This window comes from Thalassophryne amazonica, chromosome 23 (assembly GCF_902500255.1).
Source record: "Thalassophryne amazonica chromosome 23, fThaAma1.1, whole genome shotgun sequence".
Classification (NCBI taxonomy): Eukaryota; Metazoa; Chordata; class Actinopteri; order Batrachoidiformes; family Batrachoididae; genus Thalassophryne; species Thalassophryne amazonica.
This window is the reverse complement of record NC_047125.1, coordinates 26,564,979-26,591,100: the sequence shown is the minus strand read 5'-3', so window position 1 is coordinate 26,591,100 and position 26,122 is coordinate 26,564,979. Positions and strand designations below refer to the sequence as shown.

The 26,122-nt window shown below is 39.2% G+C and overlaps 1 protein-coding gene and 1 long non-coding RNA gene across 4 annotated transcripts; both read right to left on the bottom strand.

Annotated features, from left to right (window-relative positions):
* Positions 1-1,085: 1,085 nt before the first annotated feature.
* LOC117504989 lies at positions 1,086-16,412 on the bottom strand. Of its 2 annotated transcripts, XM_034164495.1 has the most exons (11): positions 16,159-16,412; positions 12,953-13,277; positions 11,429-11,544; positions 10,045-10,119; positions 7,781-8,028; positions 7,345-7,468; positions 6,545-6,647; positions 5,992-6,106; positions 3,896-3,972; positions 3,315-3,696; positions 1,086-1,311 (listed from the first exon to the last, which is right to left on the bottom strand). In XM_034164495.1, exons 2-8 carry the CDS (start codon positions 13,034-13,036, stop codon positions 6,032-6,034), a joined length of 825 nt encoding a protein of 274 aa, XP_034020386.1. In that variant the 5' UTR covers positions 13,037-13,277; positions 16,159-16,412; the 3' UTR covers positions 1,086-1,311; positions 3,315-3,696; positions 3,896-3,972; positions 5,992-6,031. The 2 variants fall into 2 exon arrangements, with proteins under 2 accessions (XP_034020386.1, XP_034020384.1); XM_034164493.1 differs by lacking the exon at positions 16,159-16,412 and having other exon boundaries at positions 12,953-13,671.
* A 422-nt stretch (positions 16,413-16,834) lies between these two features.
* On the bottom strand, positions 16,835-24,006 carry LOC117505312. 2 transcript variants are annotated; one of them, XR_004559064.1, is made up of 9 exons: positions 23,916-24,006; positions 23,703-23,814; positions 20,704-23,506; positions 20,455-20,612; positions 19,746-19,916; positions 19,199-19,270; positions 18,173-18,373; positions 17,948-18,046; positions 16,836-17,778 (listed from the first exon to the last, which is right to left on the bottom strand). It is a non-coding gene; the product is annotated as an uncharacterized LOC117505312 (long non-coding RNA). The 2 variants fall into 2 exon arrangements; XR_004559063.1 differs by having other exon boundaries at positions 16,835-17,778; positions 20,455-23,506.
* Between the last annotated feature and the right edge of the window lie 2,116 nt (positions 24,007-26,122).

The following is a 26,122-nucleotide window of genomic DNA, read 5'->3' as shown; positions in this document are numbered from 1 at the left end:
GGTAAAAAACTACATGTGACGTGACCCACGTTGAACAAGGGCACGTGTTTGATTTCGTGGAGAAATCATTACTAAAATGTATTCATGTGTTACAATTTGATTAATAAAAGGGAGTTTTGGAGCTTTTAGGGGTAAACAAGTGTTTTTAATGGCTATTTAAAAATCATGCTATTGCATCATGGTTGTGCCTCGTAATTCTTACTAACTTTAGTTAAGCTGCCACAAAGCACTACTACAAAGACTAGGAAGATGTCATCAGAGTTGCATCAATACCTTGATCATTTGGCACACCCCATCTCTGGGGACTCAAGGGTGATCGTGTATCAGGCCAACCCAAAGTCTCAGTCGAACAATCTTTGTCTATTTTTGCCAATTTCAGTGCTGCCAACTGTCCCGCATTGGGCGGGACATTTTCGGTTTTACCACCGTGTCCCTCATGGGTGTGTGCAGGATGCCCATTTGTGTTGGTCCAGGCATGCCCCCAGACCCCTCTAGTTACGTTTTGTGCCCTTGGTGCTCAATGTCCCACATTGGTAAGTTCAAATGTTGGCAGGTATCCAATTCTTTTGTTACCTCTGGTCTCTTGGGGATTCGAGGGCTGAACTTTCTTTACAAACACTCCGAACACTCACAGGCCAACCCCAATCTCAGTCTTTCAAAACCAGAAAAAGACCATTAAGGAGGTTAGAATGCCCACGCCATGGAATTTACCCCACTGGTAAACCCAATCACATAACATGGATCAGACCATGAAGTAGCTCAGAAGGATTTGGAACTTGCCATCCTTTGATATTTTTGGGTTAAAACAGCGTTTAGCCTGGACATCTTACTCATCAACCTCAGGGCTTTGAGAATAAACAAAAGGCAAAAATCTCAATGACCTATAATTTGCTACTAAGTGGAAAACGCAGTTTTGGTTACAACAAAAACAATGAATCACTGCTTGTTTCATTGGATGCATATTTAATATTGTAAAATGAATTCCATGATGCGAAGTATGACATGTATTTGTAAAAAAAAAATAAAAAAAAATAGTATGTTCAGAAAAAAAGATAAAAGCAAGTTAATACGATACACAGCATATGCGATTTTTCCAACTTATAAAATATGTAGAGACAGCACAGGTCCCAGCACACACTGGGTTTCCAAGAATAAGATCCCACCCTATAAACCGTTACCCAGTGGAATATTCCAACATCACTCTTGAATCTTCTTTGTCACTGAAGTTGAAATTGCAACTTGTCCAGCACGGTATAGAAATCCCGCCGGTTTGAATCAAAACACAGGAATGTATAATCCTTCAAAATGACACTGAAAACCAAAATAAAGAAATGTCAATTTATGTTCTTCACCGATTGATACAAAGAGAATAAAAAAATATATATATAATCATCAACACAAAAATGTACATAACCACACCCGTCGCTAGGGGGCAGTGCCCGCCCACTGATATGCTTGGGGCCGCCCCGGCCCGCCCACCCAAGCCAGATCACAGTCACAGATCTCAAATAAATAAATAGATAAATAAAATCCTAATTTCATTTTATTGTACTTGCTTTGGGTTAAAACGGCCAGTGTTGCATAATCACTAAGACATTAAATATATTAAAACCGTGTGAGTTTGTTGGAAAGTTTGTCTACGTATGTAATTGCGTCAGTGTTGCCTAGCAACAAGTTACCGCGTTTATGGGGGGAAATGACATGTGAGTTTTTGAAAGACAGCGCTGGCACTCTACTCAAAGTAGGTCCAAATTTTTATTGTGTGTGTGTGTGTGTGATGGCAATTGGTACTATTGCTAGCTGCTACCCCTCTGTTGGTTGCTTTGAAATGCCGCCGCCGTGGTGTTTTTTTGTTTAGTTTGAGATGCTGCTTGTCATCTAATACGTCATGTGCACACTCAGTTGGTGGTGGCGGTGTGTGTGTGTGTGTGTGTGTTGGCAACTGGTAGCTACCCCTCTGTTGGTTGCTTTAAATGTGCCCGCCGTGGTGTTTTTTTGTTTGTTAGTTCGAGATGCTGCGTGTGATCTAAGACGTTATTTGTACTTGTGTATGTGTGTGTGTGCGTGCGTGCGTGCGAACATGCGCGCGCGTGTTTGTTTGTGTGAGTGAGTGAGTGAGAGAGAGAGAGCAAGCTGGTCCAGTCATGGCTAATGTGATGATTATTGTGAGGGATTAGGGCTGCGTGAATAGTAAAAATAAGCAAAAATAAGCTATTAATAGTGGTGCCCACCTGGTGGATTTCATAGCCCCCCTTAAGACTGAGATCTGGCGACGGGACTGAACATAACCTTCCCAGAATAGTTGATACGAGGGGTCAAAATTAAGGTGTTTATACCATCTAGTGTTATGGAATTATGGGATAAAAACAGTAAAATCATGACAAAGCTCAACGTTGGTTTATACTGGGTAAAAAAATTAAAGTTGCTCCAGTTTTGGTAAAAGGTGATACAGTTTATGGAGTTGCAGAGTTGTATAAGTCCGGCTTCAGAAAGTAAAAGTCCAGCCACATATTGGTTCCATTTTCCAAATAAACCAGCTGACTGTAATTAGTTCAGCTCTTCAGGTAGGAGGATGAGCTAATTACTGAGATCACCTGTTTTAGTTGCACAGGTAGAAGCAACACATGGGAGGGTTTTTACTTTCTGAAGCCGGACTTATACAACTCTTGGCTTGTAAAAACAGATTAAGGTAGTTTTGATTGTTTGGATGTCTTGGTCTCCAAAGTTACAGGTAAAAATCAGTGTTTTTGTTTGTTTTAATTATTATTATTATTATTATTATTATTATTATGGTTTTGGCATCAATCAACATGATATCAACGTCTCTCCAGCATCAATCTCCTGATGTAACAACTTCAGAATATGACACCGATACGTCAAAATGCAGTTTGGTTCATCATGTGTGTTTTTACCTATTTTGAAGTTTTATCAGAAATCTGTGGGTTCTATATTTATTTATTTACAGAAGGCAGGAGATGTGTTACTTGTTGATTTTAATGTTTCTTACAATAAGTTGAATAGTATATTGACTATCTAAAGGATGTTGCTCTACAGGTTCGGATTTTTACGCTGATCCAGTGGTTCAAATCAAACATTTTCTACGTTGATTCAGCATCAGACTTCAACATGGATCGTTGGTGGCTCAACATTACAAATTCAATATTGGACCAATACCAATCCAAAGGACCGGATTGGTGCATCCCTACTATGAAAAATGGGGGATGGGTGGGAGCAGCCTGGTTGGACTTACTGTCTAAAAGTGCCACTCTGACAACAGTAAAAAAAAAAAAAAAAGAAGAAGAAAAAAAACTTACTGAATAATGACGGGGCAATACGGATGGTGAATTATATCCACGGACTTCAAGGCATTTAAGTCCCAGGTTACCATCGGATTGGGGTGGCATATTCCGCAAATAAACACTGAAAGGGCACAAGACCTGAACTCGATACATTATTCAGATAATTTGAGAATATATTCAATGCATTTATTTGTGGGATTTGGTTGTTTGTTGTTGTTTGTTTAATTTTTTTATTCCAGTCTCACCTGGTGGGGCATGATAATCATTTGTGTCTCGAGTAATCAGTTGAGAACTCTCAGACATGTGTAAAACAGGTCTGCTTTCCAGCTGGTCTTGTGCAAGAAGCGTGTCAAGTGGATTGCGAACATTTGTGTCTCCAAAATTAGGTTCTTCAATCCTACAGTGGTAAGAATGACGTAAGGGCTTTAATTTGAAAAGAAACAGAATCCATCGTACAAGTTTTAATTCAATTAAATGTATTTGTTTGAATTGAAGTATTCTACAAGAAATGTGGCAGAAAGGCGAAGTACATATCAGCAGATGAGGTAAAGATTAGAGACAGAATCAAGCTGCTGTTTGGTGTTCAACAAACTCACCTGAAGAAAAAGTCAAGGAATGATTTAAAGTTGGATTTGTTCGCACACAACCTTCCTGCCGTCCTCGAGCGTCTTCACTGGAAAACAGCGCGGTAGATTTAAAAGAAATTGTGCATTTCAAAATCTGAAAAGATGTGCTCATTTGACTGATTGCGATCGATTGATAGATAAATGATGCATACGGTGCATCCGAAAAGTATTCACAGCACTGTACTTTTTCCATATTTTGTTATGTTACAGCCTTATTCCAGAATGCATGAAATTCATTGTGTTCCTCAAATGTCTACTCACAGTACCCCATAATGATGAAGTGAAAAAAGTTATTTTTATTAGATTTTTGCAAATTTGTTAAAATTGAGAACAAACAAACAAAAAACTAAGAAACCACACATATATAAGTATTCACAGCCTTTGCCATGAAGCTCAAAATTGAGCTCAGGTGCATCCTGTTTCTACCGATCATCCTGGAAATGTTTCTACAGCTTAATTGGAGTCCACCTGGGGTAAATTCAGTTGATTGGACATGATTTGGAAAGACACACCTGTCTACAAATAAGGCCCCACAGTTGACAGTGCATTTCAGAGCACAAACCAAGAATGAAGTCAAAGGAATTGTCTGTAGACCTCCGAGACAGGATTGTCTCAAGGCACAAATCTGGAGAAGGGTACAGAAACATTTCTGCTGCTTTGAAGATCCCAATGAGCACAGTGGCCTCCATCATCCATAAATGGAAGAAGTTCAGATCCACCAGGACTCTTTCTACAGTTGGCCGCCCGTCTAAACTGAGTGATCGGGGGGGGGGGGAAGGGCCTTAGACAGGGAGGTGACCAAGAACCAGATGGTCACTCTGTCAGAGCTCCAGCATTCCTCTGTGGAGAATCTTCCAGAAGGACAAAATCTCTGCAGCAGTCCCATCAATCAGGCCTGTATGGTAGCGTGGCCAGACGGAAGTCACTCCACAGTAAAAAGGCACATGGCAGCCCACCTGGAGTTTGCCAAAAGGCACCTGAAGGACTCAGACTATGAGAAACAAAATTCTCTGGTCTGATGAGACAAAGATTGAACTCTTTGATGTGAATGCTAGGCGTCATGTTTGGAGGAAACCAGGCACCATCCCTACAGTGAAGCATGGTGGCAGCAGCATCATGCTGTGGGGATGTTTTTCAGTAGCAGGAACTGGGAGACTAGTCAGGATTGAGGGAAAGATGAATGCAGCAATGTACAGAGACATCCTGGATGAAAACCTGCTCCAGAGTGCTCTTGACGTCAGATTGGGGTGACTGTTCATCTTTCAACAGGACAATGATCTGAAGCACACAGCCAAGATATTAAAGGTGTTGGCTTTAGGACAACTCTGTGAATGTCCTTGAGTGGCCCAGCCAGAGCCCAGACCTGAATCTGATTGAACATCTCTGTAGAGATCTGAAAATGGCTGTGTGCCGACGCTCCCCATCCAACCTGATGTTGCTTGAGAGGTGCTGCAAAGAGGAATGGACAAAACTGGCCCAAAAAAAGGTACACCAAACTTGTGGCATCATATTCAAGAATACTTGAGACTGTAATTGCTGCCAAGGTGCATCAACAAAGTAGTGAGTTAAGGGGGTGAATGTACATGTATTTCTAAACCTCTGTAAATTTCTGTAAATTAGCAAAAACTAAAACTTTTTTCATGTGGTCATTATGGGTGTTGTGAGTGGAATTTGAGGGGGCGAAAAAAACTTACGATGCATTGTTGATTATTGGTTGGGGCGATTACCTGGATCATGATCAGGATATATAGCAATAATAGAAAAACAGACAGATAACAACAAGCAGCTGATCACTCTCTAGAGATTATAGCTAACAGTAGACAGTTGAGAGACAGATTATTGCTAACAACGGACGGATAGACACATAGATGATAGTTCAACAGACTGCTAACTAGCTTTATTATAGCTACCAATAGATATCACAGAGGGTAAAGAGAAAGACAGAGACTATTGTTAACGATAGATGGACACATAGATGATAGCTGGATAGATCGCTAACTAGCTGGATTATAGCCAACGATAGAAGGACAGATTATCGCTAACGATAGACAGGCGGTTTCACTTACATAAATTCCACTGAGCTGCAATTTTCAGTTGGGAGCCAAATCATTGCACTTCGAACTGCCACTGTTTCATTTGGAAGTCTTGGAAGTTTCTCACGGCAGCGACATCCCTGGGAGACTACATTGAGTTACCCCCCCCCCCCCCCCCAATAAAAAAAATTTTAGTAACAGCTACTTGATATTATTGCACGACTTGTTTCATGTGCCCTACAAAGACATTTAAAAAAAAAAATTTATTAAGTAAAATAATATACTGGCTGTACATGCGATAATAATCTATATTTAGCCTTTCTAATCACTTCTAGTGTCTGAAAACAGAGGGACCCTGTGTTCAAATGGCTATAATTCCTAAATGGTTAATGCAATATTTATGTTAAACTATGAATTAAAGCTAAAAGTCTGACTGACCGTATGATCATGATCACATCTTAGTTGTTTCATTTCACCCCATTGTAAAAAATTGCAAAAATCATGTTACTGCCTAAATACTTATTGACCCCACTATAAATAAATATAAATCTCATCTTACATGAACAATTATTATTATCTAATTTACAGTTTTTGACAGAAGAGGGTTGGCAAACTCCAGCTCCTCCAACACATCCTTGGACCAGTGGTCTTCCAAATCCAAACAGAAATCCTCATCCTCGAGGTTCACACTGCATTCAAAAAGACAACAAATATGTTTTCTTGACATGACAGTGCCATATTTGTAGACCATTCAACTTGCCAAAGAAAGAACATTCACGAGCAATATCTATGGAAGTACACCTGTGCCATCAGAGTTTGAATTTGAATTTTTAAGGTTGAATTTTTTTTTTTTGCATCAAAATCATCAGCCTCAAAAACTTCAACCTAAAAAAAAAAAAAAAAAAAAATCAACCTATAAAAATTCAACCTAAAAAAAAATCAACCTGAAAAATAGAAAAGTAGAGAGAAGCAATCGATCCCTGTCTCAGTCATCCAACATTTATGGAAGTAAATCTGTGATGTTGGATGACTGAGACAGGGATCGATTGCTTCTCCCTGCTTTTCTATTTTTTTGAGGCTGAATTTTTTTTTTAGGTTGAAGTTTTTGAGGCTGAATAATTTGATGGTAAACAAATTCAACCTTAGAAATTTAACTTCAAACTGATTTTGATGCTAAACATTCAACCTTAAAAATTCAAACTCTGATGGCACAGATCTACTATCACTTTACTGCAATTTCCGAGGACTTGAAGACATTCAACAAAATCTTATCAAATGTGATGATGGCTGGATGACAGATCGCTCGTGCCATACAAAAACAGTCACATCGAAGTTTTATGCATCTGCTTTGAGCCACTCGCATGTACATAAGAGGAGGATTCTTACGAGATATGGACAGTACAGGGAAGCTTCTGAAAGTCCACTTTAAAGGATTTTACAGATTCAGGATTCACTGGGTCCAATGCTTTTGTCTTGGTGCAGATTATGCAATCAGGATCTCTGTCATCACCTGTGGTAAAGATCAATATTCATATTTGGTATTTACGAAGGTCTTCTCATCTACCAGTCTCTGAAACAAACATTTACAATACACAGTTGGCACTCGCTAGGCAGGTTCAGGAATACTGTTTTTTGAGTTTCTTTTAACAATAGGAAATGTAAGGACCAGCCTGAATGACGCAAACTATCTTTGTTTACGTTAAACCCATGTATGAACTTTCTGGAACAGGCATCACATTGGTTCCCTCTGGTTCCCTGAATCTTACAGGCCCAGCCAGTGTTTCTTCAGGTAGTAGATGCCCAGTTTTTTCATAATCTTCACCTTCATTGTCATATGCAGTTGTCGGCGGAGTTTTCTCGTAATCTCCATAGTTGTCTGTAGGTGTGTGCGGAGTTTCTTCATAATCTCCATAGTCGTCTGTAGGTGTCTGCGGAGTTTCTTCATAATCTCCATAGTCGTATGTAGGTGTCTGCGGAGTTTCAGTATCTGTGTGTGGCATAATTTCTCGGTTTCGTGGGAAAGGCATCATGACTGGAATTATGTTATAGTTTTGTATCTCAGGCCTCCTGCTGGTGGGAGAGTGGAAAATTAATATTCTTCCCAACAAGGCAACTTGCAAATATTAATACACTTGTTTTTCATTGAGAGAAACGCAGTCCATAAGTATTTGGACAGTGGCAATTTTGCTGCTATAACACCACTGCAGTGGAGATGAAACCATCAAGATGTACTCAGCATTAATTTAAGGACTTTAATGAAAAAAAATCCTGTTAACGATTTAAGAATTAAAGCCAATTGTATGCACACTACTTAAGTTTGAAACAATGCAAGAAAACAGAAAAAAAATCTAGGCTTGGTAAACTGTAAGTGAAATTTCATGTCTTCGTTTGAAGAAACTCTCTACACCAATCTACTATGAGGCTGTATAACTGGGAAAACAAGAGACAAAATTTACCGACAATCATCCACAACAGCCTGTAACTCTTCAGAGTTGTCTTGGTGGCTTCCCTCGTGAGTGGCTTTCTTGCACACAGTTTTTGAGAACTATGTACTCCTGACAGGTTTACCATAAACCTGTTTGTGCTTCTTAATGTTTGATGTACAATGCAAATGGAGTCCAAGACATGTTCATTGTGAAAATGTTTATATATCCATCCCCTAAACTTGTCTAAAGAAAACTGTTTGTAAAAGTTATGATTCATATTAAATTTTTGTTTGGCTATTTACTTGTGGCATTTCAAAATTTAGAGACAGTGCATACAAATGACTGTAATTCCAAAATGGTTAAGACAATAATCCTGATAAATCCCTTGAATCAAGCTGGCACATCTTGATTGTTTAATTTCAACTCCATTGTACACTCAACAAAAATATAAACGCAACACTTTTGGTTTTGCCTCCCATTTTGTATGAGATGAACTCAAAAATCTAAAAACTTATTCCACATACACAATATCACCATTCCCTCAAATATTGTTCACAAACCATCTAAATCTGTGATAGTGAGCACTTCTCCTTTGCTGAGATAATCCATCCCACCTCACAGGTGTGCCATACCAAGATGCTGATTAGACACCAGATTAGTGCACAGGTGTGCCTTAGACTGTCACACATAAAGGCCACTCTGAAAGGTGCAGTTTTGTTTATTGGGGGGGGGGGGGACCAGTCAGTATCTGGTGTGACCACCATTGCCTCATGCAGTGCAACACATCTCCTGCGCATAGAGTTGAAGAGAACACCTCTCCAACGTGCCAGACGCCAGCGAATGTGAGCATTTGCCCACTCAAGTCCGGTTCGACGACAAACTGGAGTCAGGTCAAGACCCCAATGAGGACGACTGAGCATGCAGATGAGCTTCCCTGAGACGGTTTTTCTGACAGTTTGTGCAGAAATTCTTTGGTTATGCAAACCGATTGTTTCAGCAGCTGTCCGAGTGGCCGGTCTCAGACGATCTTGGAGGTGAACATGCTGGATGTGGAGGTCCTGGGCTGGTGTGGTTACACCTGGTCTGCGGTTGTGAGGCTGGTTGGATGTACTGCCAAATTCTCTGAAAACGCCTTTGGAGACGGCTTATGTTAGAGACATGAACATTCAATACACGAGCAACAGCTCTGGTTGACATTCCTGCTGTCAGCATGCCAATTGCACGCTCCCTCAAATCTTGCGACATCTGTGGCATTGTGCTGTGTGATAAAACTGCACCTTTCAGAGTGGCCTTTTATTGTGGGCAGTCTAAGGCACACCTGTGCACTAATCATGGTGTCTAATCAGCATCTTGATATGGCACACCTGTGAGGTGGGATGGATTATCTCAGCAACGGAGAAGTGCTCACTATCACAGATTTAGACTGGTTTGTGAACAATATTTGAGGGAAATGGTGATATTGTGTATGTGGAAAAAGTTTTAGATCTTTGAGTTCATCTCATACAAAATGGGAGCAAAACCAAAAGTGTTGCGTTTATATTTTTGTTGAGTATAGTAGTGTACAGACGTAACATTACAAAAAAAAGCTGTAGTAACAAGAGGCCGATCATAGGCGGACATACATACATTTTATTTTTATATATATAAAACACTAACTTACTGACGTTCAATGTCAATGTACAATAAGAGGTTGGCTGGAGGCACACACACAATCCTGAAATCTACCAGTGTCTCACTGTAAAATAAAAGTTATGGTCAGTTCAACTAAAAATACCAACAATGCAGGTGATTATAACCGCAATCCTGAGAACATTTGTATGTTCATACAAACACACAGGACTGGCTTGTGTGGCTTGTTAGAAAATGAGAGCAACCTGCATCCCAAATCTTAGTATGTATTTATAGGTGGTTACTATATACTCCCAAACCGTTACTGTAGTATGTACGAGAAGTAAGCAAGTGAGTAGTAGGGATGCAATTCTGACATACTATGCCACCATCATCTGACCTATCCTTTGACCTAGATGTTTACAGATGATGGACATGCGTAGGAGAAAAAAACTTACTGAATAATGACGGGGCAATACGGCTGCTGAATTATATCCATGGACTTCAAGGCATTTAAGTCCCAGGTTACCATGAAAATTTTTATTCTGCAACAGATGTATATTGTACAATGCCACAACCCTTGGACTTGGATGCTGCTACCATTTTCATCTATGTCCACTGTTTTGGTTGAAGGTTCCTGGCAAAATTATTCTTCGGTTACAGGGCTCCAGCTACCTCAGGGGATAGAGTAATGTAGTCTGTTTGGACCCTACGGAGGTAGTAGATCATCAAGGTGCCTTCGAAGACTACTCAAAGCATAATAGGTATCCATATACCCAGTGGATTGCAACTTACTGCTTTTTGCCTACTGTATAGTACGCGAGTATGAATAATGAGATTTCACCCAAGAATCCTATTGCCTGCGGTCAATCGGTTCAGTGCGCATCCTCAGATTCCATTGTGTGAAGTGGAGCAGAGTCTACTACTCCCCCTGGGATGCCAGTCCATGACATGTTACTTCCCCAACTAATAGGGTATCCTGATTCTGATGGCTGGTAATCATTTACAACTGGGTAGACTGGAATAAGACAGATCATGTGTCTTGCCCAAGGATAAGGCAGGACACCTGAGCACATGCCCACAATCACACTTCAAATCGATATTGTGTTTGTTCCAACTCTTACTTCACATAGTTTGCTGGTCTGTTGTCTGAGGCTCAAAGGAAATTAATGAATTCTAATAACATTCCAGATATTTATCAAAACTGTTAGCCTACTTACATTTTAGTTAACCCTTACGCTAACCTTCAGGATTTTTAATTTTTTTTTTTTTTACCTAAATGCAAAGACAAGTCAAGCCATCAAAATTCAAGTGGGTCTAAATTATATTCTAAAGTATGTCATTTATGAAGACCCAACATTCTACCAAGACCAACCACATGGAAAAAAAAAACAACAACAAAAATTCCAGTTTATTTGACAGTGTAGGCAACTTACACAAATTCTGTTGAGTTGCACTTTTCATAGGGGGGGCCAAATAGTTGTGCTTCTGACTTGGGTTGTTTCAGTGGGAAGCTTCTTATTTCCGTCATGGCAGCGGCATCCAGTGACAGCTTGATGGGGTTAAAAGACACATTTTTACACAACAGATACACAATATTGCATTGAGAAATATCTAGTACTCAAATCTTTCTCCGTGTTTGGGTTCCTTTTAAACATGTTTCAAGTATGGGCAGTTCATTGGGGGCACCTGTCATATGTCATAATGAATTTGGATTGAATTTGATCTTAATTTATGTAAATCAATCATCATTCATATGTTTTGTTTATATTGTGACCAAGTGATGAGACAGAACTGTAGCCTTGCATTCTTTGTAGCATAACATAAATATAAGTAACCGGGGAAGCTCGTGGTGATTTAACTGGCTGAATATTGTCAAACAATCTATGTTGAGTAAAAATATAGAGGTATTGACAACCCTGGCATGTGGACAGCAAAACGCTAGATAGCCATATTAGCTACCTTTTACAAACTCATTCCAGCAACTAATGATAGTGGTAGTGAAATTGTTCAAATCTAAGTCATGTTTTCGCTGTTTGGTGGATAAGTTGTTTTGTTTTGTTTTGTTTTTTGCCCATGTTCCCAAAAACAAACATAAAAAAAAAAAAGAATAAACAGTTAATTCATCAGGCTAATGTTGGAAGTAGGTAGCTAGCTGCAGTTAGGCTAATGTGCCCAGCATAGCCTAGTTTTTTTTTTTTTAAGTGTAGCATAAAGAGCCACATAGCCTGTATCAGTACACATTTTTATAAAAGCTAAATATTCTTATGTCGCTCAGTCTTACATGGAACATTATTAATGTCTATTTCATTTGGTTCTAATCGGTGTAGTACTGATAATCTTTAGGTGGAACCCAAAACTGGAACAAATAGATTGGGGTGAAGGGGGAAAAAAAAGTTATGGTTTGAAACCTTGGTGACGTGAAAAGCATTTTTACTATTTTCATAATTTATTCACTGGTTATTAAAAAATATAGTGACATTAAACATGTTAAATTAAATCTGATTCACTGGCACCACAAAATAAGAGACTAAGTTTTTACTGTTAGTGAAAGCTGACCTTATACAGGTTTGAATAAATGGTTTAAAAGACTCACACATTGAGCAATAGACAGTAAATGTCATTGTCTTGATACAACCTGTAGGTGGCACTAGTTCTACATATCCACCTATGTATATGACATGAGGAAAGGGTTTGGCCTCACCAACCCAGTAAATATGAACAAAATCAAACAGAGTAGTTTGGGAGATATGACTCTGTACGAACATTGGGTTCTAGTATTTACCATTTGGACCTAAATGCCATGGAAGTTGCAAAAGCTGTTCTTTGGCACAGCATCCTTCAAATTCATCTTTGTGTCTTTCACATATCGATAGTAAAAATACTTCCACTGCAGTTGTAAATATGCACTATGCTACACTGCAAGACAAGTTCAAATATAATGTCAAGAATGATCTCACATTCATCTGAATGAAGATCCGCTGGTGGTAAAACACCCATATCCAACAAGGGGGTTGATTTGATCTGTACTGGGGTCGTTTCATTGTCGAGAGAGGTCAGTTGTGTTGTTCTGTTTGGATTAGTTGGTTCAGAGATTGGCTTTATGCGACGTCTGATGTTTGTCTGGTTGAACTCGTTTGCTTGTCGGGATGTTGGTTTGGTCCGTTTCGTGGAACTGGCAGGTTGAGATTCTTCAGAAATCCTCAGGCAGAACTCATGAACATGGGAAGAATTGTTGGAGTCAGGTTTTTGCGTTAATGTCCTGCTCAGTGGCTGTGGTCGGAGCTGTGCAAAGGGTAAAGAATAAGGAAATTAATGGAAACTTTACTCTTTATGATTCAGTGATAACATATGTGGTAATATCTGACCTTGGTATTTGATCCATTTTATCCAAAACTGAAGTACTTTATCCTTGAAGAACACGCAACCCTTCAACCAGGTTAACACATATTTGTTCCAATTCAAGCCAGGTCCAGTGTGGGACCATGTGCTAGTGCTATGTGGCAATGTACATTGCCAGATGTTCCACACAAGGGATCCATCTCGGGTCTTGGATAGCAATCACTTGTCAGACAACTAGTCCATTCCTACCTTTCAAACCTTCTGCAAGCATGTGAAACATGAGCATACCCCTGGCTTACTCTACCCTAGGACCTGGGTGCTGGATCATGCCCAGAGGACCCCCCCCCCCCATGACACTTGATTGGAGTGAGTGGGTATAGAAAATGAATGAATGAATGGGAGATGTCCAGGGATGCCCCCTGGACGCCTCGCTGGAGAGGTGTTCCGGGCACGTCCCATTGGGAGGAGGCCCCGGGGAAGACCCAGGACACGCTGGAATGATTACATCTCTCGGCTGGCTTGGGAATGCCTTGGGGTTCCCCCGGAGGAGCTGGGGGAGGTGTGTGTGGATCGGGAGGTCTGGGTGGCTTTGCTTGAGCTGCTGCCCCCGCGATCCAACTCCGGATAAAGTGGAAGAAAATGGATGGATGGATGGATGGATGAATGGGAGATACATGCTCATCAAAGTCTCTTGTATAAGTCATTCCTGGGCAACCCAAGAATTGTTCAAAGTTAGTACCTAGTACCAAAGACATTCGGTGGTCCTTTAGGTCTTTCTTGCAAGTACACAGTAAGACCGGAAGTACCAGTACTCAGGGCATCAGGACTTGGACTTGCAGTCTCCTCCAAAGGTATTGGCATCACCAAACACAGATGCCCAGCATTCAACAAAGTCAATAAGCTCTTCCCAGGTGTCTTTCAACTCCAAAAAGGAAATGAATGTCCCTGCCAAGCTAAGTGAACCATTCTAAAATTTTGACACTTTCCCCACATACACTCAACAAAAATATAAACGCAACACTTTTGGTTTTGCTCCCATTTTGTATGAGATGAACTCAAAGATCTAAAACTTTTTCCACATACACAATATCACCATTTCCCTCAAATATTGTTCACAAACCAGTCTAAATCTGTGATAGTGAGCACTTCTCCTTTGCTAAGATAATCCATCCCACCTCACAGGTGTGCCATATCAAGATGCTGATTAGACACCATGATTAGTGCACAGGTGTGCCTTAGACTGCCCACAATAAAAGGCCACTCTGAAAGCTGCAGGTTTATCACACAGCACAATGCCACAGATGTCGCAAGATTTGAGGGAGCGTGCAATTGGCATGCTGACAGCAGGATGTCAACCAGAGCTGTTGCTCGTGTATTGAATGTTCATTTCTCTACCATAAGCCATCTCCAAAGGTGTTTCAGAGAATTTGGCAGTACATCCAACCAGCCTCACAACCGCAGACCACGTGTAACCACACCAGCCCAGGACCTCCACATCCAGCATGTTCACCTCCAAGATCGTCTGAGACCAGCCACTCGGACAGCTGCTGAAACGATCGGTTTGCATAACCAAAGAATTTCTGCACAAACTGTCAGAAACCGTCTCAGGGAAGCTCATCTGCATGCTCGTGGTCCTCATCGGGGTCTCGACCTGACTCCAGTTCGTCGTCGTAACCGACTTGAGTGGGCAAATGCTCACATTCGCTGGTGTTTGGCACGTTGGAAAGGTGTTCTCTTCACGGATGATGCGAAGGAGATGTGTTGCACTGCATGAGGCATATGGTGGTCACACCAGATACTGACTGGTACCCCTCCCCAATAAAACAAAACTGCACCTTTCAGAGTGGCCTTTTATTGTGGGCAGTCTAAGGCACACCTGTGCACTAATCATGGTGTCTAATCAGCATCTTGGTATGGCACACCTGTGAGGTGGGATGGATTATCTCAGCAAAGGAGAAGTGCTCACTATCACAGATTTCGACTGGTTTATGAACAATATTTGAGGGAAATGGTGATATTGTGTATGTGGAAAAAGTTTTAGATCTTTGAGTTCATCACATACAAAATGGGAGTAAAACCAAAAGTGTTGCGTTTATATTTTTGTTGAGTATAGATACACTTCTGATTGCCGAGTCCATGAAATCAACTCAAGCAGATCTTAGTCTTGATCCAGAACAACTGCAAACCCAGACAATCCAAACTCTGAGGGTAAATATTTGTGACTGAGTTTTTTCCTTTCAAGGTTGTGGGTCTTGTGATCAGTAGAAAAATACAAAACTTCATGTTCAGCAGGAATTAAATATACATTTTTAAGCAACAATTTTGATATTGGCCTATGGCTTTCCACCCAGCACAAAACAGGGCACAAGTGTCACTTCTACTTTACAACCAACACAGTTGCTTTAGATGCGCTACACCAACAGCTTCGAAAATCAAAGTCCTTACAGGTTCAACTGTAAGCCCATAGTCCACGGTCATGAAATACCTTGGTATTGGCTATGTGACTATGGATAACTGTGGTCTGTTCCAGGTAAACCATGGTATTAATGATTACCTTAGCGGTTTCATAGTCAGCCAATAAATAGCCTGGTATAGGCTACGTGGGCCATGGTTAGAATGGTTGACTATGGTTTGTTTTGGTTGTATCATCTGACCATGGTCAGAATCACAGTATTTAATGACCAACCATGGCTGACCATGGTAAATCTTGGTCAACATTTTACCTGGGCATTTTAGCCAGTGTGACACCAGCAGTATGAATGCAGAAAACCAATACACTAAAATTAGAATTTGGGGGGGGAAAAAAAAATCACAGTAAACTTACTCTGGACTTCAGTCTGTTGGACCAAAGACTCATCAAAAGCAGTTTAGTCATCATCAAGATCTCCATTGTGGATCTGGATTGCAAGACCAGTGAGTTGTCAACCAGGCTTAACGTTGCTGTTTAGAAATGTCTAGTACAGAAGTTCATAAATGATCTGAACTTGCTGCAGCAGAGCAGGAAGGAACTTCTGAAGATAAAGGCATTAGATGATTATCAGATGTGTTGCAAGACCAAAAATACTGTGTTACTTTGATCTAGTTTGGTTGGAGGTGCATTTTTGTACATTACAAATGCCTGATTCCTGTATATACTGACTACCAAGTATACATGATGGTTTTTAGCTCCATGGTGTGCTGGATGCAGTGATGCGCGGCACCAGCAGTGTTCCCAGAAATGACTTCGTGTAGATGTTGGGCATAAATCAAATAGACACCTGTTAAATTTGGTGCAGATCCAGATCTAGGTAAATGTCAAATGTTAAAGTGTGGCCAATTTCAGGATGCTCAGAGAGTACTCCAACCAAGAAGAACAAGAAGTACCAGAAACGTCTCTGAAGGCCCTGAGGCCAGGTCAGGTTCAGGGATTATCTCTTGAATACCTAGCATGAAGCAGACTCCACTCTGGCACAGGATGAACAGGCACATGCATCTTACTTCCCCAGTCAAGGACTAGGTACCTATTGGCCAGCTGGTCTAGGACTGGGAGATTGTAGATGAAGTGTCTTGTCCAAGTACACCAAGAGCTAGGTTGACTGGGAATAACCCTGGCTTACATACTAGTAGCCCAATTCATTCATCCCTCGCAAACTAATACTGAAAATCACACCTGATCTGCATCAAGCCCTACTCAACTCAGGCCTTAACCCACATTCTCTGTTGTGATCAGAAGTTTACATACACACTGCGCTGACAGGAATGTCATTGCAACTTCTGTTTTTGACCATTTCTTCGGTTTTCTGTCGTTTTTTTTTCTGGAGCAGAATAATAGAAATGAAACCAAAAAAGAAATGATGCACAAATTTAATTACCTGTCAGTTTTATTCGCCAAAGTCATCAATGTTGATTCAAAGGCTAACAGCAAAGAGAAATAACAGTGGAAATAGCCAGCTGTTCAGTAGGCTAACAACGTGACTAGTCTAGCCTAGCTTGTTAACTGTGGAGTTAGCGAAACACTACGGAGTCAAATCTAACCGCTATCAAAAGACATTTTTATGACAACTAAAGATTATAAATATTGTTACATCACACAGCTTAGACGGAATGTTATTAACCAGAATGATCATTTTGTGGTGGAACACACAAACATAGTGGACAAAAATAAAAATTGTGGTTTGATTTGTGGTTTATCCCTGATTCTCTACCTCCAGCCCAAAAACTGTAATAATCAGACGCCACAATCACCCAATGTGAGTTTGGATGTAAAAGGAACATTAAGTTGAGACATTCACATGATGGAACACAAAAACTAGAAAATCTCAACAACAAAGCAAAAAAGGGCCAATTAAAAGTCACACAGGCTTTAGTTTACTGTGTGTCTTTTTTGAATACGAGTCCAGTGTGGCACGAACCCAGTGAGCTTTTGGATGAACACACACGCTTTTGGCCACGACGTGTGAATAGTCTGTTGAGGAATTAAAAAAAAATGTAATTATAAAAACAACACTGTTAGTAGCTGTATTGATCTTTGCAAAATAGATCAATTTATTACGTCACACATTGTAAGTGATCTGCAGTGTCGCGTCTTTAGTAGAAAGAGCTACGGGTGTTTTTTTGTTTGTTTTGTTACTTACATAACAGCATCAATTAGCAGTCAGAGTTTTTTCATTGAATTTTGTATCCAACAATCATCCCAAATGTATGCCTTGATAAACACTACGGCAGCAATGCACCTAAAACATTCAGCATTAATGAAGTGGAAAGAGCAGAACAAATAAAAAAAAATTTGCATTAGCTTAAATGAACCACTAATTTAGTTGGCTTTGTGAACTGAAGTCAAATATAGACATGTCACCAACCGTGGGAACGCTTCTTAATATCGCCGTGTCTGTATTTTTGGCAGAAGCTTCTGTCGGATGGTTGATGGAAGCCTCCAGATGCTGGTAGAGATCGGCTGAGTGCCGTGACGATGACTGGGGTACTCAGCTCCGGAGCAGAACGGACATCACCTGCAGCCTCCGGCCTGGGACCAGCATAGCTGTGGAGATCTCATCCACTTTCTAAAAGTCAGCCAAACATTTGAATCAGTCCAGGGACCCATTTCCCAGCTTAAGGCTAAACTGAAGTTGTGTTTGTGTTGTGGACTTTATTCGAGGCGTGGAATGAAAGTTGATGTCCAATTTATTTCAGTTGGAAGTTGATACAATTTCTCAGAACACCATCTCAATATCAAGACTTCTTCTCTGTACTGACATATGACAACACAGCCAATTCAGCTTGGGACTTGAAGGCAGCGTGGTTTTTATTGCTGCAGCCTTCAGCTACCCAAGCTGGGCGGCACGGCCCCTCCTGCTGCGGCCTTCACTCACTTTACCACTCACATAAACAATGTCAAATGTATATGTGTTGTCTTTAATTCTGATGTGTGCCATTATTATGGTAAACAAGTAATAACTGTGGATTAATTGCTGTATCTTGTCTGAGGTAGTTGGAGTGTAAATGTAATTTCCTTGTTGTTGCACTCGTGTAATGACAATGACAATAAATCTCATCTCAAATTGATCAACGTGGTCCGTATTTAAAGAGTTTTTGGGTTCAATGTTCCACTTGGGACTGAAGCGTTGATATTTGGACCAGAACACTAACCACGTCAAGACCTACATAGCTATACATGGCATCCTGGGGTCTTTCAACACTGAGGCACCTGCATTGCTGGATCATGTCCAGAGAAAAGCATCACATGACCAAAATGTGCAAGGTGACATTTCTCATGTTAGTCTCCCTCACTGATAAAAATATATCTTCAATTAATATGACTGCTCCGGCACTTTGTGGAGAACCGCTATGAAAGTCCAAAGACATACCAAGCAACACTATAAACTCACACAGTGAGTGGTCCAATGGCAGAATAGTAGTGTTTCTCATCACCACACAGTGACATGTGGGTAAAGGTCATGCTGGGAAAAAAGAACACATAGCAACACAAGTCAGAAAAAATATATTTTTGCTATAGACACACAAACACCATAGAAAAAATCTTAAATATCAAATTCGAAATGACATAATCATTAAATAATTTAGAAATAATGAAGCTGATAGACTTCCTGCTGGTCAAGGTTGGTCCACCATTGGTTGACTGGGAGAACACCAATGGAGGCACTTATATAAACATGGGTGTAACTCCTAAATGGTTAATGCGATATGCCAATTGTTAACCCTGTGAATTAAAGCTAAAAAGTCAACACGAGAAGCACATGTTGTCTACATAATTCAAAAGCAATTGCAGTGGTGTACAGAGGCAAAAATACAAAAATTGTGCCACTTTCTAATACCTACAGACCCGACTATAAATATAAATTGTTAATCGGCTTACCTTATCAATACGTACAAACATATGTGCATACATAAGTCAAAAAGTTGCCAGGAACTCACATTATCTGCGGTTTACATCCCATTGCAGGAGGTTTGATTCTATCAGTAAAATCTGAAAAATCAGCAGTCTTTTTTGCTGAACAGTGTCATTACACCAACAGTCCTTTTGACTTTTGTTCATCATCTGCTGCACTAGAGTTGTGTGCAGTGTGAGGTTGCTGACTTCGTTAGCTGCAAGAGACACACATACTAGATATTAGCAATTGGGCAGAGTAGTAGCAACTTAACCAGTCGCAGTTTTTATGAAGTTGTAGTTTTTATCAGTTACTGGCATGCAACATAATGGGAAATAGTTCACAAATCAACCAATATTGTGTCATCAGAATATTTTAATATAAGCAACGGTTGGTCATCATGTTCCACAGCAGCCTGTACCCAAAGCTCTTGAAATGGGGCCATATCTCCACCTGGTGGACATTTACCACTAATGCAGGTAGAACAGAATTTCGCCAAGAGCTCTAGTATATAATAAATGGCCCAAATTATTGAAGAAAGAAATGCTTTCAGCTCTCACAATCAACAACACAAATGTCAAATATGTATGTTTAAATCGCTATGGATAAGATAATTACTTAACTGGTTCTTATAATTTCAAATAAATGTTTGTTTAAAAATTGCTTCTGGTTTGGATTTTTGTTGCTTTTTGTACTTTGAACCATGTCAAAGCCTTGATGGCTAGTCTATGTAAAGGAGAATCCAAAACATTTACCTTCTGAAGTTGTGTTTGCGTTGTGGACTTTATTCAAGGTGTTGTTCACCGGCGTGGAATGGAAAGTTGATGTCCAATTTATTTCAGATGGAAGCTGAATGCAGAACTCTCCAACACCATCTCATCAGCGATATCAAGACTTCTTCTCTGTATCGATACTGCAAACAAACAATAGCCATAATATGTTTAGACTAATAGCCCATATTGGTAGCAAGGACCACAGAAAAAACACGAGTTATGGTCTCTTACCTGGGAAAGGCTCATAAATTGAAAAGATGATCCACAAAAGTTCAGCAAACCACGACCACTCGGGTAATCAAAGTATATTTACACAATATGTTGGTAAAGAACCGCGGGAAAGTAGACACTGAGGGATTAAAGAGGTTGCACAATTAACACAACACCTCAAAGAACTTAAACAGGCTGGAGTGTGTGTGACATTTTACTCTTTAACCACAAACCGAACGGATGTTCCAATTAGCTATTTTAATCTCACACTTTTTTTTATAAGATCTCCCATTTCTAAAGGTGCCTTATCTACATGCACATCCTATGTATACTTTTGCAATATCTGAGCATACACTGATTTTCACTTGATACATTAAAGCAATTTTAAGATGTAATTTAAGTGTAGAATTTCAGTTTTAATTGAAGGGGTCAACAAAATATTGCATTAACTGTTTAGGAATGACGAGCATCCGAGGGTTGGTACATACCCTGTACGTTCTACACACAATATAAAAGTACAAGTAATATACATGCCTTATATCTGCAATGGGTTTTTGACTATAGGACTTCATCATATGACTTCTGTGTGACGTCATTCATGAAGTTATTCATGCAGATCAATCATATTTTGCTGATCAATAAATGCTCCAGCTCATCCATCCAGCTTAGTTGTTGAGATATAGATATTGTGTGTTGTGTGGTATGTTTTCGCTGTTAAAATGCCAATAAGTGCAGGTGAGCAACTTAAAATAAATAAATAAAAATTCCACGGTGCACATGTGAAGTGTCCAAGGAGAGCTGGAGATGCCATATACAGGCAGAGATCATAGCACCTGAAATGTATTATGTGTGCATTGGTGCATAAATCATTCCCATGGCTTGATTAATTTGTGAGCATGAGATAATATCCAAATAATTTTGGCAGCACATGCTGGCTTTGTGCACATTCGTCACTGAGCAAAAAAAAAAAAATCTATGCACTGATCAGTACATGTATTTCTGTGTTTTTTATTATCCACATCATCAGTATTAATGTCTAGCATGCAGGGTGTTATTTTATATCTCAGTTCTCTTTGTGCACATGGCAGTTTTTCATAACAGACCCATATGCTGCACAGAAACTATCAAATGTCTGACATCTTTTGAACACAGAGTAACATTTTGAACGGACTTAAAAAAGTGGCCTCATTAAATATTTATTTCTCTCTGTCAACTCTGGATCAGCCACAGATAAGACAATTTGTCCTTCACTGTGCACACCATAATATGCATGCCTCGTTTTTTTTCCTCCCTGAAATATGCCTTTGGGTTATGTTGATAAGGTACAATCACATTCCATCAATGTCAAGAATGGCACCCTTGAGATTAACACAGGGGGATCTGGTGGACCTTCACAATAAATTTCCTGAATTTGTGCAAACATTAGTCAAATGTCAGTCTGTATCGACTCAAAGCTTCGTTATAGTCTTCTTTGATGATAGATAACCCCTTGTGCCCAATGAAATCTTTTGTCTAGATGGCGCTATGGAGGGAACTTGACTTTGAAGAGATCTAAACATGTGGTTTCAGAAGCCGTGGCTGAAAGATAGTGTGATTTTTCAGTTAGGCCTCTGTAATTTCATGTCAAAGTTCATCAATTAATTCCAAAATTTACTGCAGCTTAGGACCTTCTAGCTTATTCAAAAATATTGCCAGATTAGTTTCTCAAACTTTGTATACAGTTCTGAGTGTTCATCTCTGCATATGTAAACTGTTGACCTACTGATATAATTTAAATAAAAAAAATGAATCTTTGGCAACCATTTTTTGAATGACTTAATACTAGAAATAGACATTCTAGGGGGCACGTATTGTTTAAATGGAACATGTGTAGGCGGAAAGAATGTAATGGTTTTAACCAAAGTGTATGTAAACATTTGTCTGGTGAAGAGTGAACTCCACCAATTTATTTTCTGTACACCTGATAGACTTTTATTGTGAGGTTGTTGTAGTTTCTATTTAACCTGTAAAGTCTTTTTTTAAAACATCCCACACTGAACAGTATTTGAGACTATAGTCTAATATACAAAAAATAAAATTAAAAAAAATCACATTCACTCCGTATACGTTTTCTGCTTGAACACTGTCAATCAACATCGTTGTTTTAACCATTGTTTTTTATGTTTAAATACATTTTCTGTGATATCCTGCAATCCCTAACTCAAGTTGTATGTAATCTGTTTTTATTCATGTTATTAGGTGTATCAGGCAGTACAACAAAATTTTTATTTATTTTTTGCCATTTGGAAAATTATTCTGTTTAGCTTCAAGAAAACTGGAAACTGTGTGAATCGGGATATTTAGACATGTCAATCTGACATTCTATTGATCTTATGACTAATAGTAATAATAATTAAACACTCCATGACAGTAAAATAGGCAAAAAAAAAAAAAAAATTTTAAATCGTTTCAACAAAGTAGCAAACATAACATAATGTCTCTTACAAAGTTCGATTGTCCAAAAATATTTTAACACTTTTTTACGGGAAATGAAAACATTCAAAAGAAAAGTAAATTATGAAAGTGTGAACTGTTGCACAAAAAAAAGAAATACTTTGAGATGTACAGACAATTCATTATTCTGGCATGTTTACAAGTTATCAAAAGCAATGCAGCATACAAAACTACATTATGCATTGCTATTTGTGATGTCATAAAGCACCATAAGCTGCAGCAATAAAAGGATTCATCTTAAAGATATCTCTCATCCAGGTATCTCATGATGTCTTGAACAGAGGAAAGATTTGGATCTGCACAGATGTGACGATACCTTTCGGTCACCAAACTGGAAAAAGAAAAGTTTGTTACTGTGATGGTGAACACTTTTTTAAAGTTATTAAAAAAAAAAAAAGAGGTGGGGATGAGAAAGTTCTGCTGATGACAAAAAATAGAATTAGAAAAAACAAAAACAAAATGGTATACATTTATTATTATTGCCATTTAAAGTATTTCTAAAAAATATATCAAACTAAAAGACTTACATGATTCCAGCCTTGGGGCAACCGATGATCGGTTACATGATACGTTCTGATTTGCTTCTTTGAACTCTTCTGCTGTAGAATCTGAAGCAACATTCATCAGGTCCAATGGAATCTGCAGAAAACAAAGTCACATATTCGCGGGTTATTCTGTTTATTAACGAGATGCTCAGGTTCCAGGTTTAAGACGGGATTTGTGTAATGAGGAAAGCTCACTGGTGCAGATCACCGATGAAATCAGCACCGCTCCCAGGAAGCACAGCAGAAGAACAAGACCGGTCCGCATGACAGTATTCCACCGGAGGCAAATTAAACCACAACAGCTCTTCAGCGGCTTTGACAGCTTCTGATCAAATCCTATTGTGGTATCACAATTAGAAATCAAAAATGTTTTCTAAAAAAACAGAGGTGTCGTCACTGGGTAGGAGGTGGAGGGGGTTTGTGGTTTTAAGGGGGTGCGAGCGCTTACGAGAATTTTCCACTCGGTTTTAAAAAGACAAACGCCACACAACACCAGCGGTAAAGTGCAAAGGAAATGCAGTTGTGGTCAAATGAAGAAATACAGCAAAATATCAAACGTGCAGCTACATCTTCAAACATCTGCCAGAAGACACACAAAAGATATTTGATATATTAAAATATGCCATTAACTGTGTTCTTTTTTTATTTAACCTAAAAGAATTGTTTTGTAATTTGTATTTAATAACCATTTAAAATTCCACTATACAAAATTGGTTTGTTTGCATGTATTTCTAACGTGGTGCTTTGTGCTGATTTAATCCCCACTATCTTCAGTCGTCTGCATTAAGACAACGTAATCATCATTGGCCAACAGTTCGAGTCCCGACCTGTGACAGAGTCAGATCACGACTGGTTCCTAACCTTGGGGTCATCTAAAAAATTACTTTAATAAAGAAGAAATTCCATAAACTCTGGTTAATCAGGTTTCTTTAGTACAAACAACTTCATATACTTTCAAGTGAGACGCAGCGGCATCGTGACCCTCTGATGACGCGTGAAGGTTTCGCGGTTCGACAGTACAGGGTCTCTTGGGGCAAAAATGTCAAATTAAAAACAAACACGTGACCCCCCATAAAAACAACAAACGTGCAAATAAAGCAAAGGAATCAACAGTGTATGCTACTCTTAATCTGGGCGTTTTGCGATAGGCCAGCTAGTGTTGGGCAATTCCTCTACAACACGCCCACCTTTTGTTAACAAACCACAATTCTGAAATGACTTGTGAAGGGTAATCCTTGATTTTTTTTTTTTTTTCCTCTTTAAATAAATGTACACTTATCTCAAAGCACAGGGGAGCTACAAGAACACAGATTGACTGTTTATCTTCCTTAAAGTGCCCCAATATGCAATCAGGATAGAATCCAAAGTATCCGACAAAATACCCCCCCCTCCCCCAATGCACTCAACATTTAAGATTTGATTTCCAAAAACATTCCATGAGTACAAAGTTTGAGGTTGCGAATACATACATTCATGCCTACATAATTTCACTCAATTGTTAAATTCCAAATGACCCCCAAAACTGACAAATTAACCGTTTACCATTAAAATGCCAATAAAATACCTACAGCCAACAAATTATAGAATTACCAGTGACAGAACATCACATTTTTGGTTTCAGTTTTGAAACATTTGGCTTGAGACCAGTTTTGTGGTAACATCTGATTGTCTTTTGGGGGTCATCAAAGAAGTTTAAAATTGTCTCACTGTCTATAGTACAGCAGATACTGTAAGAATCATTCAAATCCGGTGACAAGCACCAAAATTTGACTGTATACCTTTTGGTACATATTGTAGAAAAATAAAGGTAGCCATTTGAATTTCAAATAGGGGGTCAAGTAGGGTAAAAAAAAAAAAATGTTCCAATCATATTGAAGGCTATACCACCATTATGTGTCTGATCACAAATATTCCAAAAAGGTATAGTTTGGACTATCTATGACAATATTCTGGAGTTAATGGGTAAAAACAGCAAGAAAGGTGACAAAGGTCAGTTTTCAGTTTGTAAAGGGGTCAAAGTTAAAGTTGCTCCAGTTTTGTAAAACGTGATGCAAATTATTGGTTGAACTAATAGGATTAACAAATGGAATAGTTTCAACTGTGTTGAATGTTTGGTCTCCAAAATAAAAGGTCAAACAATGTCAACATCCACTGGATTTTATGACATGTGACATATGTTACCCGTACCATGATAACTAAGCATGACACATGGTGCAAACTATTCCTTTCTGAAATCCTACTAACTCGACCAATAATTTGCATAATGTTTTAACATATTGGAGCAACTAACTTTTGACCCCTGTACAAACTGAAGTGACCTTTGTCGCCATTCTTGTTGTTTTTATCCCATAACTCCAGAACATTCTGTCACAGATAGTTCAAATGATACCTTTTTGTAATCT

Bases quoted from the DNA above. Each gene is read 5' to 3' on its own strand.
- LOC117504989 (XM_034164495.1), bottom strand. From the start codon at position 13,036: ATGAAACGACCCCAGTACAGATCAAATCAACCCCCTTGTTGGATATGG. The intron at 7,469-7,780 runs GTGAAGATTATG...TCTTTACCACAG, and splicing joins AACTGCATATGACAATGAAG to GTGATGACAGAGATCCTGAT. The intron at 6,107-6,544 runs GTAAATTAGATA...AACTCAATGTAG, and splicing joins ACCCTCTTCTGTCAAAAACT to TCTCCCAGGGATGTCGCTGC.